Source organism: Pocillopora damicornis, chromosome 9 (genome assembly GCF_964200805.1).
Source record: "Pocillopora damicornis chromosome 9, jaPocDami1.2, whole genome shotgun sequence".
Lineage (NCBI taxonomy): Eukaryota > Metazoa > Cnidaria > Anthozoa > Scleractinia > Pocilloporidae > Pocillopora > Pocillopora damicornis.
Genome location: NC_142678.1, coordinates 16,548,900 through 16,559,876, shown reverse-complemented (window position 1 = coordinate 16,559,876; position 10,977 = coordinate 16,548,900). Strand labels below are relative to the sequence as shown.

The window sequence follows — 10,977 nt, the reverse complement described above, 5'->3', positions numbered from 1 at the left end:
ACTGTTTCAAAGAGTATATATTGGTCATGTATACTTTTCGGATAAAAGAAAGTACTCTACAAAAGTATTTATTCACCCTCCTAAAAGGTTAAAATTCGCAATAATGATCAATGACGATAACTTCAGCATGACGACTGCAAGACAGTCTTTCAATCTCAACTGAGTTAATAATGAAAATTGGACACAGGAAAAATGTTCTTTGGCTTTTTGAATCTTTTTACGGTGACAATTAACTCAGATGATAAAACCAAATTATCTTATAAACTCCATCGACACAGCTACAAAACTTCTTTAGAAAATTACTCCTTTATTCTTTTAACCAAACTTATTAATCCATAGATTACAGCAGTATGCTTCCTGGCAGAGGGGACAGCCAGGACGTTTTTTCTCCAATCCGAGTTCAGAAAAAAAAACTCATGTATGGGGGGCAATCTAATGAAAATCCACAAAGACACAGCTTGCCAAGCTTTAAAAGGTCCATGTCAGGCGAAATGTGATGGTGCGAGTACAAGAGATGTCAGCACTAGTAAGTTATATATTTTTGTACATACGTTTATTATTATGACACAGGGCACAGCAAAGGCAGGTAGAAATTGTACTCTCTCTTCGCAGAATAACATAATGAGGCCCCATTAGGGAGGATCTGAGTATCTCGTATGCTATTAATTTTTGGCCAAAATATCCCGTATCCCGTAAATTATTGTTGTTCGTATCCCTAAAATGCCAGTTACCATGATGACGTCATTGAGCGTGATATGTTTCGGGGCTAATAACGAAAAATACATTTTCTTGGGGCGTTTCGTATTTTAAATAGAAATAACATGAAAATAAGACATCATGTTTATCGATGGTATACTCTTATGTAACGATTTGTAAAGAATTGCTAAAGGACTGGGTGGACTTCAAAGTAATGAGTAACCGAGAAAGTGGCGCAAAATGGGAAAAGCCGTGGGGGAGCGGGAAAGTTGTTCTCGGAAAAGAGCCGATATTGGCACCTATCGCCAATATTGACAATATTTGATGGCAAAATGTAAAAATCTCATTTGAAAGGTTTTTTTTCACCTTCTATATTAACTAATAAACTAATTTCATTCTTTTAAAACATGAGAACTTCGATCTTCGATATCCCAGAATCTTTTTTTAATATCCCGAATCCCTTTAATTTTCCGCCCAAATATCCCATATCCCTATAATTTTTTCGCCAAATATTCCGTATGCCGATAACCCCTAATAGGGCCTCCATAATGATTGATGCTTTTCCATAAGAGAAGAGATTACTCACATTTTATTTGCTAATTTTCCATTGATTTTCAGGATTTTCAATTGTGGATGTCAGAGGCTTGAGGTGCATCCAGTTTACTGATAAGCACTCTAATACCAAATACGCATTAAAGATCAAGCACGGCACAAATGATATTGTTTTTGAGGTGAGTTAAATGAAAGTTTATATTTGCGTGTTAATTTTGGTTGATTCGAGCGTTTTGCGCCATTTCGTCTGCTTCTTGTGTCTTGAGTCGAGCGTGAGGCGTGACACGGTGCTGGACTTCTCTTCATGAAAATCAAGAGAACTGTGTGCAGAGAGTCAAACGATTTTTGAGTGGATTAACTTTGAACTTCAGGAGTCGTAATGCCCAATATATTTAAAACATAATGGAAATTTTACGATTGGATAAAAGCTTGCCGTGAAAAAACACTCAAATCACACAACAGCAATCTAAAACTCACATCAGACCAAGCTTGACCCACCCACCCACTCATATGAGCCGATTATCTTTTTATGCCATATGTTATATGGCATAAAAAGTTGTGCTTTTTCATGGGTTAAAAATTCAAATAATTTTGCTGTTAGTGTCTGTATTATAACTATCTTTGTGCTGGTGTGCATAGTTGTTAATCAAAAGAAAAAGAAAAATGACAATGATATAGAGGCCTACTTTTACTTTTACTTTTACTTACAGTTCAGTCGATCGTCTCTTTCCGTTTGTACGAATGAGAAACACTATTGTGTCTTTCTTGGAACAACAAAAATAATAGAAAAAAAAAAACTATTCAGAACATGGGGAGAACTACAATTTGGTTTATTAGAGCCTGACAGCAATGAATCTTTTTTTTTCTCATGCTCTTTTAATTTACAACCGTTTTTTTTTGTTTTATGATTGTTTGCTTCTTTGTTCTGTGTTATGTTCATCTTGTATCGTTTAATTCTCAGGAACGGCAATGTGACAACTCAATTGGCAGTGAGTTCCTTTTTACAGAGAAGAAAGTTAGTGGAATGTTTAAGTACATGCATCAAAACACGATGTGCCTTGGAATATCTTCCAACTGTGATGATACTAATTTGCATTTGTTAATCACTGGAAGCAATGATAAGCGATGCTTATTCAAAAAGTTCCGACGTCTTTGAAACTGATATTTACTTAGTTATTGTTTGAATTAAGTATGCCTATGTAAATGTATGACAGATTCAAACCAAAGTTTATAATAAATTGATTAGATAAGGAAAAGTTCTGTAGCAGGTAATTATTTTCCCCTACTGTCCATAAAATTTTATCTTCCCACTGGTTCGGGATAATGATTCAAATTGGACTTGAATAAAAGGACGAATCCTCGGAAAGCAAATCGAACGAAAATAGCATTCCCGTGCCTTTTCCTGTCAATTTCGTTTACGGAAAAAGAAGAAAAAAATCGACGTAATTCGTCGAAAGTTTCAGGTTTTGACTTGACACTCGGACGCATCCACTACGCCTCAGGGAAAGTCGGTAATCGAGTCATGTGAGAGTGAAGAAATACATCGAGCGCGAAAAATCAAGACGACTTGAAGTTTCTTTATTAAATATCCTTATGAGAAATATGAAATAAAGGCAATCGGTTGTTAACGTATACTAAAGCGAGGCTTGGATTCCGAGTTGCTGCAAACTTTCTATTTGACCCTTGCTTTGAACGCGATAGCGACAAGATAATAAACTGTCTCACAAGGTAATCATATTAATTGATAAATAATAAATAATAAATAGTTATTTCTAGAGCGGTATATAAAACTCTATCTATGATAAGAAAAAAATCATGCTCTAAATGCTCTATATCGCTTTTACATAAAAACCAGGAAATAGTTACCAAACAAAATGGTAATTATTGTCTTAGAAATACCATACAGATACCAAACAATAAGTTTATTTTTGTCAATATGCCGGAAAAAAATTGGTCGGAAACAAAACTCTTGATGAGCAATTTTGTCTCATCGGCTGCTCGGAGGTGAATAGTACTAAATATTCACTTCCTAACTCAATCAGCGCTCGCAAAAGCACTTCCTACTTTAGTGGTATATACTCATTTATGATACTTATTTATTATGCACATACTAGATTTACACACAGTTTTCTTCATAAGTACATAGGCTTAAGGTGCTGTGTTTTACGAAGGAAATTTCACCATTAATATCAACTCGTTCTAGTCTTCAACAGATGCAAGTAAACAACAAACTTGTAAACGAATAAAACGCATATTTGACTCTTCAGACGACGACGACGATCCACTCTTGACACAGGAAGAGTCAGCTTCGTTGAGAAGCTAAGAACTTATATTTGTCGAGCTTTTCCTTCTTTTTATTCAGTATATTCTTAAACGAATATTTAAGATATACTAATTCGCTGTTATAAAATTGTCATGCTGTAAGCTTAGTTAATTCAATTCAGCATTTTATTTTACTATTTCAGGCCTTGATTTAACTTGTAAGGCACTTTTTTGTAAGTTATTTAAGAAGCTTTCAAAACTTCATGGATACTTGAATAAATCACCTTTAATTTCGAGAAAATCTCAGTTTGTAAAAACCAAATTTCTTCATGGAAAGTGTTTTTCTACGATGTATACGCACGAGTTTGTTTCCACAAAACGAACGAGGAAGGCTTTGCCTTTTTTATAATATATGAAAAAAAAATTGTCATGTATTGCGGTGACTTGACGAAGATCCGATCATGAAAATAAAAACTCATGCGTAATTATCTTACGTCAGAACTCTCCATGAAGAAATCTACATCTCTAAAGAGCACGTAATGAGGTCATTAAACTACCAATATATCTTGGTGCTATGTCATTATTAAGCATTATAAAATATCAGAGAAATGCGCGCGCCGTGATTGGTCATTTCCATAACGCACGCGCCTTACGTTACACGAGTGCACTGTTGAGATATAATGTACGCAGCCTACGTCATCGGTACAAGCGCGCAATTCAAGATACACTATATAAAAGAAATAAAAGAACTCGAGCAAAGTGCGGAGAAGCACGAGTCTTCGGCTGGTGCCTCTCGCACTTCTCGAGTGTTCTTAAAAATTCCTAAGTGCTTAGATAACTCAACAATGCTCGAGGAATCAGTTTTTTTACTTATTTACTTCCAGTGTAAGTTAGCGATTGGCGAACTAATAAGAAGCGAATTGAAGTTTTTTAAACAAAAAGAGCAAAAGTATAGGCAAGTGATTATGAGCTCTATAAAGTCAAGTGTTACCTAATTTTAGCAATATTTCTAAGATGGAGTAAGGAAGACTTGCAGACCAACACATTTTCACCGCATTGTCACCTTTTTATAATATAAATGTTATCATTATTTTGATTATTCATCTTATTATTATCATTTATTGCGGTGACTTGACGAAGATCCGATTGTGGAAATAAAACCTCGTGCGTAATTATCGCACGTCAACACTTTCCATGAAGAAATCTATTTCTCTGGAGAGCGCCTAATGAGGTCATTAAACTACCAATATATCCTGGTGCTATACCATTATTAAAAAGTATATATATAATATTTATATGTATATAATAGATATAAATATTATCGTTATTTTGATTATTTATCTTATTATTATTGTCATGTATTGCGGTGACTTGACCAAGATTCATGACACATTTAAACATTATACAATCATATGTTGAATTCGATCTCAATAAGAAAAGATTGGGACTCATTCTCAACCCAATTTGTTCTTTACTAGTCGTTTGAGTTTTCTTTTGTAATAGTTTTGCTCGAGTACAAATTAAGGTAAATTTTTACTTGATACGAATATCAATTCCAAGTACAAAACGTAGTCAAACCAGCCCAAAGACGAGGGAAAGGCGAAGAGAACAAATAAACAAAATCAAAGACCAATCAAAGCGGAGCAAATATACGCAAGTTTCCTCAGGTTGGTCATCGGATCGTTGATAGCATTATCGAAATGAGTGACGACTGAAATAACGAGAATTCTTTGTTATATCACTGAGGCTGGGATCGCAAAACTACCTTATTAACCTAAAATTATTAACTGTGACCACTGCAGCCTTGCGAATTAAACTTAGTGTAATCCAAAGGTTATTAAACCACGGATTCGTTACACACAAAGCTGTTGGGTTCAAATTCCGTTCGTGTGCAGCACACAGTACGCAGCATACTCTGAGTGCTCATACGTGTGTGGCAACGCAAAGAAAGTGGCAACGGAAACAAAAAATAGAGTGCCGAACTATTTGAGCAGAAATACAGAAAAAAAAATCTTGAGGAAGCGAGCACAAACTTGCATTAGCGTCCTTTGAATTGACCTCGAGAGTCACCGCAGGGACATGAAGAAACCGTGTCGATTAAAGTCTAATTCAAAAAATTTCTATTGGGTTGAACGAAAATTTATCGTCGTCATCCGGGGCCTAGCGCTTGGGCAAGAACCGCAAAAACTCAGAGCACAGAGTAACGTAATAAGTCACTCATAAATTCTGCGGTAACGAAGGCTTTCCTTTAGAACTCAAATTTAAACTGCTTCTCTAAATAAACAGTTTCCGTACGTATCTTAATATGTTATAATTGCCGATAGCGTCGGTTAAAATTTAAATGCTAAAAGACTCGTGTGATAACCAAACTAGGTAACCAATTCGAACAAGCCAAAAAATACAGGAAAATAGAGAACCTCATATTGCATTTTCATGAAATTCACTTTATTTTGTTGATACTTGTCTAACATATTACACCCATTTTCTGAAATAGCAACGCTTATCATTAATAGTTGTGTTGTGTAAGTATAACCTAGTGTCGCGACAATCTGAGGATACTCCAACGCACGTTGTGTCACTGTGCTTGTACCTGTACAATCGAGTCGTTCCCTCTACTCTAACCTCATCAAAAAGGAACTCGCTGCCGATGGAATTGTTACACTCCCGTTTCTGTTAAAAGGATCAAGATACGCTTATTAAAAATTGCAAACTACGGAAAAAGTAAGTAGTCACTTGATTATTATACCATTCTAACAGATTATAGCGTAGCGGCTTATGCTTATCTTACACGGTGTTTTTCAAAGCCTAAGAGTGAAGGTAACTTACCAAATTTGACTCAATAAGGTCAAACTAAGCCAATAAAAACGAGTTTGGGTAAATATGTCTACAATCAGAATGATGGGTCATTATCTGTAAGTGGTTATTGCGCTTGAATTTTGTCATACGAAGGGGTTCGTTTTAGTGTTACGACTCTCGAATTGAAAGCACCCTACGTATACACTGAAGTTTTATTTACGATAGATTCGTCACTTACCTCAAAGACGACATCATTTGTTCTCTTAGTTACTTTCAATGCATACTTCGTACTTTGGTCAACAGTGAACTCAATACATCTCTTTCCGTTGATTTTCCTGACTGAAAATTCTAGATGACCAAATCAAAAATAATATTTAAAAACATACTTATATATTTCTTCCGAAAAGGTTAATAAGGAATTTTCGCATATGGCGGTTCTTGGGAAAAACAGTTAACTGCAGTTTGAAGCGCTGGTGATGATAAGGTGATGATGATATGAGGTCTCATTTGCCTTACAACAGAGCATCTTAGTTGAAATCTGCACCAGAGACTCGATGTCCTCGTCTTACGCTTGCGCACTACATCTATTTTGCATCTTTCTAGAATTTAGCATTTTTTTTATGTGCAGGTTCCTTATTCAGAAGTCATCCTTCCTCGGTTATCAAAAACTTTCTGGAATCTTCTTTTATTGAGAAGCGCTTTCTAAACAAGGACAATGCAACTTGTGGGGCAATCAGAGTATGAAGGCCTTCTTGTCAGTTAAATAATTAACCTTAAGTACTGACTTCAGTTAGATTTCACTGACAATTATCACTCACTTGTGTTGTTAGCTGTTTTTCTTTCACCATCGCACTTTGCCCTGCAAGGCCTTCCTGAAGCTTGACAAGCCCTATCTACGTGAATTGTCATGAGATTGCCTCGAAAACATTTTGTTTCTAATCTAAATTTTGACTGAAGGTGCACCTTTCTCGGGTTTGATAAAGTTGCTATCTCAGCCAATGAGAACAACATTAGAACCTGTGTAAAAAATCAAATAAGCTCGAAGTCACCTTACCCCACTGAAAAGAGGACGATCATGTAAAAACGTTTAATCACTTTTAGGGTAGGAGGATTCTGAAAATGCCCGTTGCCAATTACAGTGATTGACTCTTTGACAACCCATAACTTGGGTCAACAGAGAAAAATCATGAAGTTTCAGGTTGCATGCTTAGGTCAGGAATTACTAGAATCCAGTTTAGAAAAACTCTTTTCTTATTCCAATTAGCATGTTTTCCAGCCAGTTTTGAATGAAACGAGCGACGCCTTAATTTACGACAGTTGTACGAACCGGCAAATTAAAATGTCAATCAAGTCTAAATTAGTAAATAAAGGGAATAAATCGATAAATGAAAGGAAAAGGCCTTGAGTAGCAGAGAGCACTTTGTTTTGTTCTGTTTCTTTTTTTGTTTGCTTGCCTGCTTGTTTCTTGATTTTGTTTCAGTTAGGAAGGCTTTTATGCCAGGCCTCTGAGATTTTTCAGAAAGGATCTTTTCCAGCAGCACCACATAAAAGTAAAATACTACCTACCAGGAGAGTGCATGAACGATCCCTCAGGCCACTGTAAGTTCTCATAATATTTTACGCAGGTCTTAACAGGCCAGCAACCGAATGTGCTCGCATCCTTGCTCGTATCCATATTTATAGGCAGTGCCCTTAATCTCATTTTCGACATGCAGAGTGTCGAGGAAGTGCTAGATTTGTTTTGGTGTAAGAAGGGGGCAGAGGTCTAATAGTATGTAACTTTGCTTTTAAAACCATGGCTTCCTATAGTTACACATCACTTTTCCGCTGTCCGGTGGTCTCTCAATACACATGGGAATTACGATAATTTCTAAAGGATGTGTTCATTTACTTTCTCTATCCCCTGAATGAACAATTCCAAGCACCCACGAAGAACTTCGAATTTAAATGTTGCTTCTGGAGTTTTAACCGTTGCGTGGGTTGAAAACCAACACCATTAAAAAAAAAAAAAGAAAAAAAAAAAAAAAGAAAGGAAGAAGGGGGCGTTTTTGGTCGCTGAAACACCCAGGCACGCACCAAAAGAATAGAGCTCTATGGTTAATTAAATAATTATGCAAGCGATAATCATGCCAGGAAACGTCTTTCTCCAGAGGTACAGTGATCATGGGCGTCATCGGAACGCACAATAACAGATATAGACAGCAAGTCACTTTAATCCACTGCCCAAATGGTGTCGCAGGAAATTTGTGGCATGTATTGGCACGTAATTAAACAAATCTCGTGGCAACTAATTATTTTCCAATGCAAACACTGCTGAGGTGATCATACCATTTTTCCATGTTCAATACATTGTTACGTTTCTCGATGACAAGTTCGAATTCATTTCTCGATTGGGTGTCGTCACGCATGGGAAGTCACCTTATTGTCTTTTTCCTTTATGGAGACTCTTATATCAGAATAAAGGGCGGGTCGCACATTGTGTGCTATACCTTAATAAACAAATTAATGACATGGAGACGAAAACTTGACATTGCGCTAATAGTACATCCAAAACAGGAAAAAAATCTTTAATTTGCGTAGTTGATTAAGATGCTTAATCCTAAAGTATACTTATAAATGTCAAATATTTCCTTTTAGTCCTTGTAAAGCTCAACAAACACAGTGAAATCAAGCAGAGATATAAATCGTGAGAGTTCAATGGCCGGGAAATTTCCTGATTTGCCTCCATTTCATTTTAAGTTAGCAAAGACGATTCGGGAATAACAGAGGTTCATAAATGCATAAGTGAGGGATGACTGTCAAAATTTAAGAGTATTTCTCTTACAGTCAGTAGAGTTTCACTTCTGTGAAAATAGTGGTAATTGAAGTTTCCTATGTCAACTTCCCAAAGATTTATTGCTACAAATGAAGTTTCCTGAATGGCAAGGTTCAGTTTAAACCATCACAAAATGGTATAGGTTTTTAGGGGGAATCAGAAAGAGAAAAAAACACATTTTATTTACATCACATCATTTTGCAGTGTACCCAGCCATTTTAGGGAAACCAGGCACATCCTGCGGAACTCAGAGTTAAACCCAATAGACAGACACCTTTTGTTTCTGGTGAAGTCATCGTTTTCGACAACTTTATTAAAAAAGTTAAATTCCAAAGCGCAATTAAAAATACCATGTAGAGCTAAAGAGCTAAATCAAGCTTCCAAGTTGTCCTCAATCAAAGTTATACATTCCGTTTTTCTGAATATGCACAATAGTAAAGTTGCATCGTAATAAGTTAAAACACTTCCTGTTGTTCAAAAAGGTATGGAAATTCAAGCTTCGAAGAATTTAGCGCTTTGCGGTTTGCGTTGGAAGACGGCTGGCGAAAAATCGGCGACATAATTCATTTTATCACGTACAGCAAAAGTTCCTGCTTAACTGGTCAAATAAGTTAAGAAAAATTTCGCCCAATACCTCAGTAGAAACAGGAGGTTTTATTTTAGCTCTCGAAGGTGTATTAAAGTGATAACCCTTCCAATATTGCCAACACAAATCTGCATGTGAAAAACTTTGAGGTTATTGACCCCATTGGAAAGTGTTATCCCTACAACCTGAAAGAAAAAAGTAACTTCATTTAGTCGTTTTCGATCACTATATAAAAATGCATTCTATTATTATTATTGATGCTTATGCACATATTTCTGAAAAACTTCCGCTTTAAAATATTCTCTGTTATCTTACCTCGAATTGCTTCGACTGCGGAGAACATTAACTTATTTATTTTGCTCATATGCGGATCCTAGATAAATAAAAATTTGTATCACTTTCTGTCATCAAAAGGCAAAAATTACCAAGCTTTTCAGTGATAGCTTAATATTGCCTTTTTTTCTTACACATGAAAACTAAATTCCAATACTTGATTGAAGACAAATAAATGGAGAGGACACCCATGACTAACATTGACTTGAAAAGTTAGGTTTACAAACAAGCAAAACAATATGGATGTGTATATAAAAAGGATATTACAACATTTGTATAACATTTGTAAACTACAGTAGAGTTAACAACTTTTGATAAAAGATTTATTGAGTTTTTTTTTTTTTTCATGAAGGTTGAAGCAGTAGGAAAGGAAATAGGAAAGCTGACAAAGTTTAGAATTTACGATTTACCCAAGCTTTGAAGTACTTGACCTTTGCGGAACCCTACAGTAAATCTTACTTAACCAACTACCTTTCCACTGAAATTGGCTTTCGTTTACTTCAACGCCAGACCACGAATACCATAGTGATATAGTCTATCAAAAGGAATGTATGAAAGATCTATAAAACCTTCAACTGCATACTCTTTGATCCAGAGAAAAAGACATGTTGCCATAGAAGTCAATAAGTAGCAGAGTGAAAGCAAAGAATTTGAAAATCGTTCACATATCTTAAGATATTATGGTAAAAGATCCCCAGGAGAGGTCAAAAAGCAGCTTTGAAATTTTCTATCACGCGAGCAATACGTCTGGAACAATGCCATACTTTATGGAAAAATTACAAGCGTGCTCAAATAGGTAGATTTACCCGCCTCCCTAAAGAGTGCTTTACGCTGGATATAGGGATTCCATCATTGCCCACAACTTGACCTCACTAAGGCTGGCTTGCAATAGCAATAATTTTTTTCCTCCATTACCAAGTTTTTAAAAATCGATCGA

At 35.9% G+C, this 10,977-nt stretch overlaps 2 protein-coding genes across 2 annotated transcripts; one reads left to right on the top strand and one right to left on the bottom strand.

Moving 5' to 3' along the window:
• Nucleotides 1–561: 561 nt before the first annotated feature.
• On the top strand, nt 562–2,504 carry LOC149040398 (uncharacterized). The gene is made up of 3 exons (XM_089181562.1): nt 562–586; nt 1,315–1,427; nt 2,210–2,504. Exons 1-3 carry the CDS (start codon nt 562–564, stop codon nt 2,402–2,404), a joined length of 333 nt encoding a protein of 110 aa, XP_089037688.1. The 3' UTR covers nt 2,405–2,504.
• Nucleotides 2,505–5,933: 3,429 nt separating this feature from the next.
• On the bottom strand, nt 5,934–10,694 carry LOC113672416 (uncharacterized). Its single transcript, XM_027188697.2, has 4 exons — nt 7,873–10,694; nt 7,125–7,323; nt 6,545–6,654; nt 5,934–6,180 (listed from the first exon to the last, which is right to left on the bottom strand). Exons 1-4 carry the CDS (start codon nt 7,915–7,917, stop codon nt 5,983–5,985), a joined length of 552 nt encoding a protein of 183 aa, XP_027044498.2. The 5' UTR covers nt 7,918–10,694; the 3' UTR covers nt 5,934–5,982.
• Between the last annotated feature and the right edge of the window lie 283 nt (nt 10,695–10,977).

What these genes read in the sequence shown, in the direction of transcription:
- LOC113672416 (XM_027188697.2), bottom strand. Translation starts at nt 7,917, where the DNA reads ATGAGAACTTACAGTGGCCTGAGGGATCGTTCATGCACTCTCCTG. An exon ending in ATCGTTCATGCACTCTCCTG is followed by an intron (nt 7,324 to 7,872) that starts GTAGGTAGTATT and finishes TTTTTTACACAG; the next exon opens with GTTCTAATGTTGTTCTCATT. An exon ending in CAAATGATGTCGTCTTTGAG is followed by an intron (nt 6,181 to 6,544) that starts GTAAGTGACGAA and finishes TCCTTTTAACAG; the next exon opens with AAACGGGAGTGTAACAATTC.
- LOC149040398 (XM_089181562.1), top strand. Translation starts at nt 562, where the DNA reads ATGACACAGGGCACAGCAAAGGCAG. An exon ending in ACAGGGCACAGCAAAGGCAG is followed by an intron (nt 587 to 1,314) that starts GTAGAAATTGTA and finishes ATTGATTTTCAG; the next exon opens with GATTTTCAATTGTGGATGTC. An exon ending in CAAATGATATTGTTTTTGAG is followed by an intron (nt 1,428 to 2,209) that starts GTGAGTTAAATG and finishes TTTAATTCTCAG; the next exon opens with GAACGGCAATGTGACAACTC.